General features: G+C 42.5%; 1 protein-coding gene across 1 annotated transcript in view; it reads left to right on the forward strand.

Moving 5' to 3' along the window:
* Positions 1 to 16,080, forward strand: part of PPP2R5B (protein phosphatase 2 regulatory subunit B'beta) — a 417,105-nt gene that overhangs the window by 297,157 nt on the left and 103,868 nt on the right. Inside the window, exon 3 of the mRNA XM_078660771.1 lies at positions 4,206 to 4,307. Within this exon, the coding sequence (XP_078516897.1) occupies positions 4,206 to 4,307 (102 nt within the window). The remainder of the gene's footprint in view (positions 1 to 4,205; positions 4,308 to 16,080) is intronic.

The raw sequence follows: 16,080 nt of genomic DNA on the forward strand, positions 1-16,080 counted from the left end.
TGCACCCTAGTTATTCTAACTGAAGCATGCCAAAATTGATCATTACTTTCTACCAAATTAAAACAGGTCTAAAGCTCTTTCAGTTTTATATGCTAAAAAACGTCCTTTTTTAAAAAAGATTTGGGGACAGATGTACGACCCTTTTTTGCATGCGCATACGGGTTTGCCCCCAGTTTGCGCATGACAAAAACAAATGGAACATGTACTAAACCTAGTTAGCAAGTCGCAAATGATTTGCGACTCGCTAAATTGGATTAGCGACTCACTATTAGGAAGGGGTGTCCTTTCCTAATAGCAAGTCTGAGCCTTATGTCAGACTAATTTACAACTGCAATCGCGGTCGCAAAACAGTCACAGTTTACCACACTTCTCAGAAGGGTGGTAAAGCACTTGCAAATGGGAATGTGAATGTGGGTGAGTGTGAAAAGTTTTAATGCTGCGTCCATCATCTCCTTGTGTTTGCTTTGTTTGTCCTAAGTTGGAAGGGTATGCCCAGACGTGGATTCCTTGCTCACTTTGCCACTCGATTCAAGCTAGCCTGGCTGATGAGAGCTGTTAGCTCGAAACTGGTCCCAGGAGGCTTGCTTCTGGTGCAGGGAAGACATGGCTTGGCTGTTCGGGCTGGACTTTTACCATGAGGCACAGGGTCAAGACTGATTTGCATATAGCTGTGTCTGAACTGGGGTGGCGAAGTGAGCTAAAGAACGATGATGGATTCAAGCCAGATCTGTGACTGAATGTCTGAAAAGTTTCAGCGCTCCGTCCATCATCTCCTTGTGTTTGCTGTGTTCGCCCTATGTTGGCTGGGTATGCCCAGACGTGGGTCCCTTGCTCACTTTGTCACTGGATTCAAGCTAGCCTGGCTGATGAGGGCTGTTAGCATGAAACTGGTCCCAGGATGCTTCTCTCAGGTCCAGGAAAGACATGGCTTGGCTGTTCGGGCTGGACTGTTCCCATGAGGCACAGGGTCAAGACTGATTTGCATATAGCTCTGTCTGAACTGGGGGGTGAAGTGATCTAAAGAACGATGATGGATAAAACCCAGGTCTGTGACTGGGGGTGAGTGTCTGAAATGTTTCAGCGCTCCGTCCATCATCTCCTTGTGTTTGCTTTGTTCGCCCTAAGTTGGCAGGGTATGCCCAGATGTGGGTCCCTTACCAGAAAGACATTGTTACTGTGAGAGCTGCCCTTGGCCTCATCTAACTTTCCTGCTGGGTGAGCACTTTTTTTCGAGCACTCGCAGGCATGGATTACTCTTATTAGAGTGGGTTGAACCTGAGCCATGGTAGATTCCATCTCAGCCACCATGGATACCAATTTCTTATGGTCAGCTCTCAAGAGTCCCATGCCTTGGGCCATGGTGTCTATCTCATGTTTCATTGCTGTCTTAGTGTCTTGTCTGGCTAACACAAGGAGAAGATGGACAAAGCACATGTGATTCCTTAATAGCGATTTTTAGTGAATCGCTATTAAGGACTCACAAAATTCTATGTAAGTAGGATTCACAGTAATAATTTTGATTCCTTAATATTCCTTATTTGCGAATCGCAAATTGCCATTCGCAATTAAGGAACACCTTCCCATTCATTCCTATGGGCTTGTATGTGCTCCACATGCCACTTTGAAAAAACTGCAAAAGTGCATTTTTCATAGTAATCTCAAATTAACACCAACTTGAAGGTGGTGGTAATTTGAGATTTCTTTGGGCAAAATTGCACAACTTGGGTGCTTCCTGCATTGCATTTAAGGAATCGCAATTTTTGATTATCGGGTCTGTAAGCCACCACATAGTGGTGTCTGGTGGCAGACAATGACAAAAGTTGGCATATTCAAGTGTCTTCATGTTTGTTCTAGGCGACAGCGGGACTTGTTGCATATTGAAAATCAACAGCGTACGACCACCACTCCTCAGTTATTTTTTTCTGGAGTTCTTCCTTGGTGCGTACTGTCACTTTTGAGGTAGACAACATTGTAAAATAGTATGGTCCGGTGGTTTAGGGCAAACAGTAAGAAAAATTGAAGCCGTACGGATCTGGCTGTTTAAATTTAAATTTTAGATCCAGAATCTTAAAAAACACAAGATATGACAGTGGAGAGACAGCTAGAGCCTTGCTGCAAGTTGGTCTCAAGAAGGACATGTATATGTATAATTGCAAACCAACACGACCTGGTAACTTTACAGCTCGGGTGTAATTTGGCATAATACATCAAAGAAAGGTAGCATGTATTTTGGAGAAGATAATTAGTGGCTTCCTTGAAAGGAAACTCTCAGGCTCCAGGCCGGCCAGCAGGGAAGTCAGCTTTGTCCTTCCTGACTCCTAGAAATGCATTAGGCACAATATCTCATTGGGCATTCAAACCTTAGTCTAGGCTGTTATTTGGATGTCCAGTTACACCTATGTTTGGAAAAACGTTACGACGATTGAATTATCAAATAAAATCGTCCAGCATTTAAATAAATCTAAGTCATGAGATTTAGCATGTTAAAAAGCAGTCACTTTTTTTTCCTGAAGAAAAACAAATGCACAACACGATAAAGAGAGTGACCCAGAATCACACAATTTAAGCAACTTGGAAAGCCATGATTAAACCACTGTATCACATTGGCACGTGTTCCCTACAGAAGTCATTCATTCATTCATTTCTTTATTCGATCAGTTTAAAAAGGTCTTAAAAGCACAGAATAAATACAAAGTAACAATTTCATGTCCATAAAATACTTCATGCCCCTTGTATAAGAATAAAAAAGATAAGAGGATAATATAATATAGGTTCCCGTTTAACCTCGACCTTATGTGAGCCACTCTCTAAGATGCAGTAGTGGATAACTTTTCCATGGCCCTTAGATACAAGCCGTCCCCCTCTTCCTTTTTCTCATACAGGCCCAAAGAAAAGAAGCTAGTGAAAAACATGTTAAAAAGTCGGGTAATGATTTTAAAAAGAAGAGTGCAACTCAACACTGCCTAATGTTCTTCTGCTTTAAAAGGGGCTTAAGAAAGTGATACCTCTCTTTCTTGTAGAGCCTACAAAATAAAACCAAATGCAGTTCAGTTTGTCTTGAGAGGGAGTCACATGGACATAAGCTGTGCTCTGCATGGTTATACTTTATCTCAGAGTATCCTAACATTAAAGGAATCACGTTCAGACGGAACCTCAACAGTATGAATCTGTGCTGAGGAATGGAGACATCTGCTAGATAGTAAAACCCTCTCTCTGACAATGACGGGTTCAGGTGGTAGGTAACGACTGCAGCTTTTCCTTTGTAGTGCTCCTCCCTCTTATAGACCACCTGTGCAATAAAGATATGGGAGACCTTTTTCTTTGAGACCCTTCTGCACGTTAAGGGTTCCTTAAATAGACCATGGAGGCCAAGCTCCTTCTAGACTGATTCCACATAGCCGAGTCACAGTGAATTTCTGCTTTTTTCCATGCTTAAACAATCCCTTAGTATAAGTTGTGTGAGTGGCACTGTACCCCTGTGCCAAATTGAATGCCACAAAAGAATTGGGGCCAATTGGATTGCATCTTGTATATACGAGAGGCCCAGTTCCTGATGTTAGGTATAGTTTGAAGAAAAGGAGGGAAGGCCTACCAGGGACTTGAAATAATTATTTTTAGTAGTTTGGAGGATATTTGATGTTACCCGGCCCCATACTCCCGCCCCATAGGTTGCTGCCGCCTTAACCTTGGCTTGATAAATGTTTTTAAGGGAATCAGTGGTCTTACACCCATTTTCTGTGCAAGGGTTTTTTAATGCTGAGAGGCTCCTCTCATTCCCCTCTTCCTACCTTCCAGCAGGTTTAGCCAGGATGAGTCTTTGTCAAAAAGGACCCCCAAATAGGAAAAGGTGTCAACCACCTCCATTTTCTCTCCATCTACATGTAGGTAGGGGGTAGAAGTCATTCTAGCTGTTTTGCCTGGGACATGGTCGGGAGATGGCAAACAAATGCAAACTGGCACTGATAACCTTCCGAGTACATTCGCAACACAGAGGAATTCATATCTTATTTATTCTTGTTTTGATAAGAATAGTTTTCATAAACGTTTGTTTCGCAAGGTGGCTGCGCATGCTTAGTTTGTGGGGTTATTCGGTCAACCCTGCAACAGCTATTGCGGTAGCAGCTGCCCTTTCCAGTTAAACATATGTCACCGTTGCCCTCCATACTAGTATCTGATTCATGATTGTCCACTTATTTTTTCACCAGATCTCTGTTAATATTTTCCGAACACTGCCTCCTAGCGAGAACCCGGAGTTTGACCCGGAAGAAGACGAGCCTAACCTCGAACCCTCCTGGCCTCACTTGCAGGTAAGGGGTAAGCAAACAGTGAGAAACAAGTTAAAAGTCAGCCGTCTGCTTTCCTGTTTTTTGTAATTCTCTGTATTTGTTCTATCTGAGACCTTACTCTTATTCATTCATTGCATTTATTTTTCTGGAGTGTTCCTTCAGAACCACTTCACAGCCCCTTGTCTCACATAAACACTGTTTTTGTTGGCGCCGGGATTTTCTGATTGGAAATGCCCAATACAAGGTAGGCTGTTCCCCTTAACCCAGCAGGCAGAGCCTGGGGTGACACACGTTATATCTCTAAACATGAAAGGCCTCCTACTGTAGAAGTTATCAAAACCATGGGGCGGGGGTGTTTGTGTTTGTGCTGGTGCTTCTGCGTTTGTTGGCTCTTGATTGCACTTGAGAACCTGAACACAAGTTCCTAGAACCTTTTTCTTAACATTTACTTTTTTATTTGTGTATTTTGAAAATGTTAGGAAAGGATAGTCGACAATAGGGATAATTCCACACAATTCACACACAAAGATTCAAAGGTGTATGTGTTTGTGCGTTTGAATGAATGATACATTTATTTGTTTTAATTAATAAAAATTGTTACAAAGCCATTGCGTGGTCGTGCAAAAATTATCACATTATTAATTACCACATTTCATTTGAATCGGTGCATGTCATAATGCTGCTAAAAGAGTTCATAAGACCACCACTAGAACTAAGGTTTATATTCCAACTTGAAACTACTTTAAGTTTCTTCAGCGTTTGTCAGTATGTGCGTGGCTTCCCATTAATACGTTTTGAAGCTGACGTGCGAATTTGGCTAGCCTTGCCAATTAAAAAGAAGTTCCATTGCTTCTGTTCAGGTGCGGGTGCCATATTTTAAAAACAGGGATTTTAATAAAGTGCGGCATGCGTTCATCAAGATTGGACAGATGCAGAGGAAGTGGGCCAGAGATGCATCGTTTAATTTTCACAGTCTGCAGGCGGTAACTGTCTCCAGGACTTTCCAGTGGACGTTTATATCTTTTATTGGAAGCGACATGAGCCGAATTATTAAAATATGTTTTAAAATTGGTTTGTTCAGTGCACTATTTCGGTATGGCTGGCATAATGTGTCCCTGTAGGAGTTGACTATTACCTGGATGTTACCTCCAGAGGTGTCAATGTGTTGCATGTCTTTTTGTCTAGATAAAAGTCAGACTTGGTCCCTCAGTACTATTTTTAAGATCCCAGGTTAATGGATACACCTGCTCCAGTTTGTCATAATTAGGTGTAATTTGCTACAGGGAGTCCGCAGGTACTCTGACCAGGAGTTTTTCTCTTCTATAAAGATTTCCTTCAGGATTTCCGTCATAGTATTTGGGAGGGGGGGGACATCCGTTACTGTGCGGACTTTTCCTTGCGTACCGTTACTACGCAAGCGTTAGTACGCATGCGATGTAACAAGGCGTCAGCTTTAGTACGCTAGCTGTTACATCGCAAGCGTACTTACAACGCATGCGTAGTGGGCGGACAACGTTTTTGGATGTCGTTGTGTCGGCCATTTGCTCCCTGGGTCTGCTGCTGCTGCGGAGGACGTAGGAAGCCGGAGGAAGCAGGAAGGGGGAGAAAATTGGAACCACGCGTGGAAAGAGGTAAGTGGGGCTGTGTAGGGTCATGTAGGGACTGTGTAGGGGAGTGCAGGGTTGTGTACTTGTCTAGGGTTGTACTGTTTTAGGGTTGTGTCGTGCAGGGTTGTGTCGTGCAGGGTAGTGTTTGGGAGTAGGGACGGTTGTGTAAGTGTAGTGTAGAGTGGTGTATTTGGGTGTAGGGTAGTGTAGAAGGTAGTGTTTAGGTAGTGTAAGGTTCGTGTTTAGAGTAGTGTTTTAGGGTTTAGGGTAGTGTTGTGGGGTTACTGTAGTGTAGGGTAGTGTATTTGGGTGTAGGGTAGTGTAGGGGATAGTGTTTAGGTAGTGTAAGGTTAGGGTTTAGGGTAGTGTTGTGGGGTTAGTGTAGGGTAGTGTATTTGGGTGTAGGGTAGTGTAGAGGGTAGTCTTTAGGTAGTGTAAGGTTATTGTTTAGAGCAGTGTTTTAGGGTTTAGGGTAGTCTTGTGGGTAGTGTTTAGGTAGTGTAAGGAAAGGGTTTAGGGTAGTGTTGTGGGGTTACTGTAGTGTAGGGTAGTGTATTTGGGTGTATGGTAGTGTAGTAAAGGCATTTGCTATGTAAAAACTTCAAACTCAAAGCATGCGAAGTAATGGCATGCTAAGTATCGTCATACAACCATTTGGGGGCGCTGTACAGATACTGCTGTAGTATTGCACACTAGAGGCCCCGTTTTCATATGTTTGTTTATTTAATCCGAACTCAAGTCTTATCAGTGCATTCTTGGTGTGGTGGGGTATTTGAAAAATGCTTTTAAAAGCCCAACAATGTGCAGTTTCCAAGGTTTTTTTAATACCCCTGGAAAGGCCAGTTGTCCATATGAAATAGAGCGGAGTAGTTTGGCTTTTATCACTTTTCATATTGCCACAGTAGATGGGCTGTACATTTTTGCGTTTAGTTTGCACATGACGTAAGTCAGCGCCTTAGCCTTTGTTTCTATGGAAGTGATATGATGGTGGGCCTGCACTTGGTCGTGAAGTGCACGCCCAGATAATTATACTTGGGTGTGGTGCTTATTTTCAGGTTGCCCAGCCTCCAATATTGCTTACGTTTATTAGTGAAGGTTCCAAAAATCACAAACTTTGCTTTGTTGCGTTAGCCACTAATTTGTTAGTAGTGTTTACTTACTCAACGCCTCTAGTGCTTTCAACAGTCCCATTCGTGTATGGTCCATGAAGACCATGTTGTCTGCATACTGCATTAACCGCATGCGTGCGGGCGGAATTCCGCCCGTACGCTGAGATTTACTCATTCGCATGTTACGTGACGAGCTGGGCTCGTCATCAGCGTAGCAGGAGGCTACCTCATGACGAGCCCAGCTCGTCATCAGCGTCGAAGGGGTTAAGAACAGTCGGGAACGCCTCATTTTTGGAATAGACAAGTTGGCCGCTGTTAAAATATTATTTAAATCTGCGGTGTACACGTTAAAAAGTAGAGGTGCCAGCACACAGCCTTGTATGAGCCCTTGATCCGTAAACACCTTTTTTGTCACAATGCTTGATGTGAGTTTAACCCGCACCCAAGATTTGTGTAAAGGGCGATGATTGCATTCAGCAACATACTCGGGGTCCCCCAGTTTTGTAACTTGGCCCACAGTAGGTTTCTATTAACACAGACAAATGCCGCAGTGTAATCCACGAACCAGGCAAAAAGAGGGCATTGTCTTTCAAGTGTAGCTCGATCGATTCAATATGCCAGGGCTGTCTCGTTGACCAGTGTTGACACGCCAGCCATGAAGCCTGACTGGTATACTGGAAGTATATCTTCATCCCTGACCCAGTGTTCTAATTCCTGAAAAAGAAGGCTTTGTGTAAGAGACAGCTCATGGGGTCCGCAACCTGGGCCTTAGAGAGATTTGTCATTTTTTCTGCTTTTAGTGTTAGAGTTAATTTGCGGGGGAGGCAAGGTCCGATGATATTTCAATAAACTCTAGTACTTCCTGTACCTGCTCAGCTTCTTGGTGTAGCCCTGGATCTGCCTCCCGCTTGTCTGGATTCTTTCGGGGCAGGGCTGGATTGTCTCGCAGCTGGCCCTTCGTTGAACTACTCTGCAAGTTAGGGACTGGAGTAAAATACCTGGTAATTCTCGCAGCATAAGGGGCTGGGGAAGTGATGGATATTGGCTTGCAACGGGCATGAGATGCTTTCATTGATCCTTGCAGAGAGTAGGCATTGCTCATGGTTTTCCCTTTCTCCCCTGAATTTTTTTGTCATCTGCCTCTGTTGGGACCCTGCTTGTTTATGCCTCTTAAGGCGTTTCTTGTTTTATAACTTGACCGGTAATCTGTAGTTCAGTTTTCAGATGAAAAAAGGCACCTTGCTTTCTTTTTACACTGTCAAAAGTTTTTACTCCGTATTTTGTGCGTACTTAGTCCTTCTGGGGTGGATTTGATGACATTTGTATGTTAGCGTACTGATTCCTATATTGTGCCACGTGGCTTTGTTCTTGCTGGAGGATGCAGAATCGGATCGTCTACAGCAGCGGCAAGGAGCGCACCAAGGCCACAAGCCACACCCAGGCCTAGCTGGGCCGCCTCCCTGTTCTGGGGCTCATCCGGGTCGATGCCCACACTACAGGGTCTAGACCTGCAGCTACCTCGCTGGGGTACCCTATCCTTCCCATTTTCTGACATGAACCGAACTAGGCTCTGATGGACTTTGTATGCACTTTCCCGACTCGGGTATTGACCCCCAGTAAATATGAGGATGACAATCTTTCTCCTTGGATAGGCTCCTTCCTTGCTTGATCCAATTCAGGCAAATTCTGTCCCCACCCTGCTTTCAGGCTCCCGTATTCCAAGGCTTGGGTGGCCAGTGTACCATCACACAGCAGGTGTTCTGGTGACTGTGTGTGGCAGGTCTGAGTAGCAGGCCTTGTACTGCACTTCCCTGGCTGGGCTTAAGCTGTCAAGGGGAGTGAGAGGAGAGGGAGCAGGGGCAGTTCCCCCTCTGGGGCGAGCCGCTCCGATATACAATCAACGATCGTCACCTTGGAGACCTTACCGCTAATCGCCGGTCCTTCCTTCTTCTTCTCCGCGCTCCCAGTGGGCGGAGCCGACCTTTGGTCGGAGCCCATGGTCGAAGCCTGTGCCCGCGCCCACACTTGTTGCGCCCTACCCCTCCTGGTCCCACTCTTTTTCACCTTCTTCCTGTGGGTGCTAGACAGCACTGTGTGGCTCTACTCTCTATTCTGCACCACGGCGGAAGGTGATGCAGCAAGCTGCGTGCTCCGACTCGCTTCACCGCGAGGTAGTGATACGTCACTTCTGGTTCTGGCTCAGGTCAGCTCGATAGTGTAAAACCCAGATCTTGGTTATGGGTAAGCAGCCAGCCCCATGCTGCATATCTCTCCTCCTCCTTTGTGCATTTGTATAGGTTCACACATGTGCGGCGCTATCCAGTGTCACTTTGTGGGGAATAAAGGTGCATTATCTGAACCGAGGCTGAATTTCTCTTTAAACGGTAAAGAACTAATCAGACAAGCAGGGAACACAGAATCACGTCTGTTTAGTTCCATGTCAATTATTGCGGGGAGATGTGTAGTCTCACACACATATCCTCTCTGTGTCTGATTTTTATGGTTCTCTGCACCCCGGAACATCACACCCCACCCCAAAAACCCCTCACAAACTGTTAAGCTTTTTTATACTGATTGCACCGGATTCTTACCTCATCTTACCTAACTTACCATCTTAAGAATCCTCAGCCGACCTGATCTTTTAATCTGCTGTAAAGTGTGAAGGGTAGAAAAACAATACATTCACCAGCAACCATATGGACCAATTTACTTAGACTCGGGAAGAACCACTAACTCCAAATTACAATTTAGGGGTTTTATTACAAAGCCAAAAATAACTGGACATACAGGCACCTCATGACTAGGTTAAAGAAATAGATGGGCACTAATACAAAGTTCATCCTACGCACCAATCTGATCCTGTGTAACATAAAAAGAATAAACAACTCCAAAAATACTAAACAGGCAACGACTGCTCCAACATCTAAATCAGTCTTCATTGATGGCTACAAAGGAAAATCCAATAATTCTGTCCCTACACTATCACTAAGGTGGCATCACTACTTAGCATCTCCCAGGCAAGATCAAGAAAAGGTGTCAGCTCGTGAAGACTTCCTAAGAAGTTGTAAGGACCAATAGGCAAAGCTAAGGCTTCCTTCTAAGAATCAATCCCTTCTTCTACCCTCCTAACGGCTCTCTGCTAACTCATCCCTCGGGGCACTGTCCCTAATGAAAAATGAATTTACAATAGGACACACCCCTGTAACACCTCCTCTGGCCAGGGACCTTCTCGTAGGTAACTTTCCACCGAAACTTGTACTCAGTCCTGCAACGGTTGGTTTGTCCTTGGGTCTCGGGCTCCTTCAGTGAGCTTTTAATTATTGGCATTCTTGGAAACTATGGAGCAGGTCTCCTTCACACCTAACTCCTAAAACTAAGAGCATCAGTCTAGCTAATGAGAATGATGTCCTTGCACCTGCAACATAAGCATGTGAACAAAACAACCTTGTACGCACATGAATTTTGCTGACTGCCTTCAACTGAGAGCCCTTCCAGAGAAAGCACATTTCGGGCCTACACAATTCAGATTACATAAGAAATACGAATAGGCCTTTCATAGCAAAACATGAATACTCGGTTAGAACTTACACAGCAAGAATTCCTCACATTAATAAATGTTGCATCTGCAAGCACTATAAACCATTACATTCAATATATGTTTGATCATTCCTACACGTGTCGACTTTAATATTATACACGTTTAAATCTAATGCATTACATTACACACAAACTACTTCATTAGGCAATTTGCAATAAGCAGTTACATTTTCAAATTCGTTTTACCTTCTCAACTAACACAAACTAATTATCTATCATTACTGTTACACGGTTCATTATTATGTTTACATTTCTAATGATCACTTTTTTAATTCAACACAAGAATATATGCGGGTGCGGACTATCCATGATTATTATGCACCCCTATGATTTTCAAAATCTCATAACGCTCTATCAATACCATTCTTGTGTACTGCATATTTCTCTTTTTTTCCTCTTTCTTACTTTTAAGGTAAATATATGTAATGATTTTAATTCAGGAAACATAAATAAATACACTTGATTTAATTTGATACCCCAGTATCTAATTGTGTCCCTACGAACACGTTTTCCACATTTGGTGATAGGTTAATAAAAAGAGCGAATCTATGGGCTGGTTCAGCAGCTGCTTTGCCTGATCAACTTCCGTGCATCCAGACATGGCTGCATCCCCTGCCCCTCCCCATAGCACCTATTCAAGAATTTCAACCTATGGGACCACGCATCTTTACCACATTAAGTGACAGGGTCAAGGAGAGAGCATTCACAGGGAGGTTGAGCATCTTCTGAAGCAGCTTCCTGATTCTGGTGTTCTCTGCACCGCATTAACTGCATCTGAGCAACAATCTTTGCTTCCACCAATTCACACATCTTATCACTACTTAGTAGCTAGGGAAAGAAGAGAGCATCCGAGGCACGGATTCCATGTGGTGGTTGAGAAGCTGTTGACGTCTTCTCTAAACGAGTGGACTGTGCTCAGCCGGACCAGCTGCTCTGCTGCCATTAAAATATATTAGGACCTCACATCACTCAATGTTAGCTTATATTGATATCTTCCACAACTTACCACACTCCTTGATACTGACTGTTCCTCCTCCGTTTCTGAAGCTTCCATATGCTTCCTGATTGCTTTGATGTTTGTGGACCGTTTTCAAATTTCCCAAATTAGCATGCTAATAATAGGTAATCCGCATTTTCTGTTGAAAATCCGCACCACACAAGTTTGATCCTATTTATGTACATGGTGGACCTGCACACTCCCTCCTTGTGCTTCAGGCAGGTTGAAGAAAATCTCTGAAAGAGCCCAGGAACCATGCGTATTAACAAAGAGGAGGAGATTTGCATTTTTCAAAAGAGAACGTGCATTCCTGTGTGCATAAGTGTATTTCTGGGGTCTGGTGGGCTTCCTCTTAGACATCCTGTTATCCGTACTGCCTCTGCCTTCAATACTGTGCAAGTCAATCATCAAACAAAGCTCTATTCGACTCATCAAGCAAATCATAAACGCACATAATCAAATACACAACAGTTTTAAAATGGAGGTACACTCTTAGAAATATTATACTATCGAACATAATTAAAATATATTCAGAAAATATTAAAACAGTGAGCCAAGACGCCTATACATCTTTATACCTTAAATAGAAACATTGCTAACCTGCAATAACAATTCATCCCTGTGCAAGTCATTCCACTATAATGAAAGGAATCCTTACTCACACTCCGATTCCCTCACAACTTTCTTTTGACTATAGTGTCATTAATTGAGGAATGTTGGTACACAAAGTCCGTTCCAGCATCTACCCTATACCTATAGTAAGAGATAAGAGCAATAATAACCAGTGAAGGAAACTGGAGGAAATATAGGGTACATGACATGGAGTTAGGAATTTGAGAATTAATAAAGGAGGCCTGTTAATCGGCATTGATACAGTCAAAGAGCAAGCAAGCAATGCAATATGTCGATGGCTCCCTTGATTTCATCAGTGTTAGATTCCTGCCAAACACACGAGGCAGGACAGTGACGCACAGAGGTCTACAGAAATCCAGAGGAAGTAACTGCCGAACACCCGAGGCAGGACAGTGACACACAGAGGTCTTCCGAAATCCAGAGAAAGTAAGGTAGTACAGCATATCACAAGACCGAAGAGTGGAATTCTGAGGTACCATCAAATTGAAAACAAGACTAGAAAACCTGGCGGCGAACACACAGAAAAACAACAAAGTTGTAGCATCCAAAGTCTGGGTGCGGACCGGGCAGCAGAGAAGTGGACTCCTTCAGTTTTGCAATATTGTCTGACAGAGAACATCAAATTGAAACACTTATTTTACTGACTAAGACACTGTTGACGCTGAAGTACTTTGAAGAGAGGGTCCCATCCAGAGTGCCATCTTGTCAAAGGCTTTTTTGGACGTGCTTGAATGTATTCCTTTTTCTGTAGGGGCATCTGTTCTGGCACCTGAACCAGGATTGCAGCAACATTCAAAGATATTTTTCATTTTGGCTCGTTGGAGGTCCCTGTGGGTGCCCCCATGGGGCCTGGGGAGCAGGGTATTCCTACCCTGTCCACTTATATCATTTTATTTTAAACTTCAGGACAGGGTACTAAGTTTCTCATATTGCTGGCAGACAATCAAAGCAGTCGGTCCTGCTAGAGTCTGACTTCTGCAGTAGTGAGATATCCCAAGTGGAGAAAAGCTCCCAGGGTAATTAAAATGCTCTGCTATCAACGATCCAGATATACAAATATTTTTTAACCTTCATTTCTCAAAATCTACTGAATGGATGTACATCAAATCCCAAAAAGCACAATCTGCAGGCCAAGATCTGGCTTCCTGCCAAATTTTGTGTAATTCCGTTCAGCAGTTTTTGCAATAGTGCTGCCTAAAGAAGTCTATGGAAAGAGCATGTGGAATTTACATTTTGGGACCCCCTTTTTTTTCTAGGCCCCCACTTGACTGATTACCCCAAAACTTTCCAGTAAGGAGCTATAATGATTTTGTTTTTGGGACAGTTCTGTGAAGATTGGCACCAAATTTTTTTTTAAAAAAAAGAATCACCTTGTCTATGAAAAAGCAATTCTAACTATAACTACCCAGTGGCAACTGCCACTGGGTAAAATATAAAAACCAGGACCCGCCAACTATTTTAACTCTTGATGAGTTCTTGTGCAGTAAGAGGAAATTAGCTTCCTGATACTGGCTGAAGACCTAAATTCTACCTATGAACCTCTTGAAATCGTTACAAATCTCGCGAGGAAGAGGCTGAGGAGCGGGGGAATCCTAAATTGAGCCAGGCTGGCTTTCTTAGAAATATTAAAGTGGCATTTCAAATAGCATCCCACGCATTAAAACACGCCCTTAGAGCATGTAATGGACGGACTTGCTGAGACAAAGTTCTTAGCAATACTTTTAAACGAGCAAATTGTCAAACAAGAATTGATTATTTTTAGTTGGATGAATTCTATTACCAATACTTGATTGATATGCCGGTAACAGCACGCTTAGATAGCGATCACAACACTTTGGTTTTAAATTAAACTACTCATTTAACCCCCACCCAGGTACAAGCAACGGTGAATACAGCTAATCCAATAACCCTTAGTAATATTAGAAGAAGGGTCAAGTGGCATTCATTGAGGAAAATGCAGTTGCCTTAGCACAAATGTACACTACTGTTGTGCAATCGTTATATGACTTTAAAAAGCAAAAGGAAGAGACCCAAATACCAATTGAGATATTCAGTAGTCTATGTGTAAAACTAAAAATAATCTTCTACAAGGAGAAGAGGGGTGGGATGATTAGTAATAAAGTTGAGTAATATAATGAACAATGCAAGGAATCTCCAGCTGAGCTGAGTGCTGATATAAAAAATGGTCATAAGAGGTTAGTGGCTTAAAAAAGGAAAAATTATAAAGCAGTGCAAAACCTCAGCTAAAAGGAAATGGGAAGAGGCCCTATGGAGAGATCTTTCTATTGCAGCTAAACCTAAGGATAGCAAACCGTTTTGGCCGGATCACTGAAATAATATCGACTGCCAAAATATCGACTACCCAAAATATCGAGGAAAAAATATCTACAGACAAAATATCGAGTTTGTATGTACAAACAGGTAAGTACAAAAATATTGAGTACAAAATATCGTTTACCAAAATATAGATGTAAAAAATATCGACTTTATTAAAAACAGTGTTAAATTAAATTTAAATTTAAAATTAACTACTAAAATATACTTACAAAGACTTAAATTAAATTATAATAATTAAATATTTAATTAAAGTTATATAAAAAAATTAACAATCATATTTATTAAAACATATATATATATTAACATAATATAATTAACTAATATACCATTTTATTTACGTACAATAGCAAAATGTAAAAAATACTATTCCCACTCCAGTGGGTGCAACAGTAGGGAAAGCGTTGGATAGCGTAGGGATAAAAATTACTATTCCCACTCCAGTGGATGCCACACTAGGGAAAGTGTTGGATAGCGTAGGGGTTTAAATTACTATTCCCACTCCAAAGAGTGCAACAGTAGTGAAAGCATTGGATAGCGTAGAGGTAAAAATTACTATTCCCACTCCAGTGGGTGCAACAGTAGGGAAAGCGTTGGATACCGTAGGGGTAAAAATTACTATTCCCACTCCAGTGGGATCAACAGTAGGGAAAGCGTTGAATAGCATAGGGGTAAAAATTACTATTCCCACTCCAGTGGGTGCAACAGTAGGGAAAGCGTTGGATAGCGTAGGGGTTAAAATTACTATTCCCACTCCAGTGAGTGCAACAGTAGGGAAAGTGTTGGATAGCGTAGGGGTAAAAATTACTATTCCCACTCCAAAGAGTGCAACAGTAGGGAAAGCGTTGGATAGCGTAGGGGTTTAAATTACTATTCCCAATCCAAAGAGTGCAGCAGTAGGGAAAGCATTGGATAGCGTAGAGGTAAAAATTACTATTCCCACTCCAGTGGGTGCAACAGTAGGGAAAGCGTTGGATAGCGTAGGGGTAAAATTTACTATTCCCACTCCAGTGGGTGCAACAGTAGGGAAAGCGTTGGATAGCGTAGGGGTAAAAATTACTATTCCCACTCCAGTGGGTGCAACAGTAGGGAAAGAGTTGGATAGCGTAGGGGTTAAAAATACTATTCCCACTCCAGTGAGTGCAACAGTAGGGAAAGCGTTGGATAGCGTAGGGGTAAAAATTACTATTCCCACTCCAAAGAGTGCAACAGTAGGGAAAGCGTTGGATAGCGTAGGGGTTTAAATTACTATTCCCAATCCAAAGAGTGCAGCAGTAGGGAAAGCATTGGATAGCGTAGGGGTAAAAATTACTATTCCCACTCCAATGGGTGCAACAGTAGGAAAAGCGTTGGATAGCGTAGGGGTTAAAATTACTATTCCCACTCCAGTGGGTGCAACAGTAGGGAAAGCGTTGGATAGTGTAGGGTAAAAATGTAATTAAAAGTAATTACGAATTTAATATAATATAATAATTAATCAATTAAAATTACAAAATAAATTAAATTAGCAATTACAT

This window comes from Lissotriton helveticus, chromosome 9 (genome assembly GCF_964261635.1).
Source record: "Lissotriton helveticus chromosome 9, aLisHel1.1, whole genome shotgun sequence".
In the NCBI taxonomy this organism is placed as follows: Eukaryota; Metazoa; Chordata; class Amphibia; order Caudata; family Salamandridae; genus Lissotriton; species Lissotriton helveticus.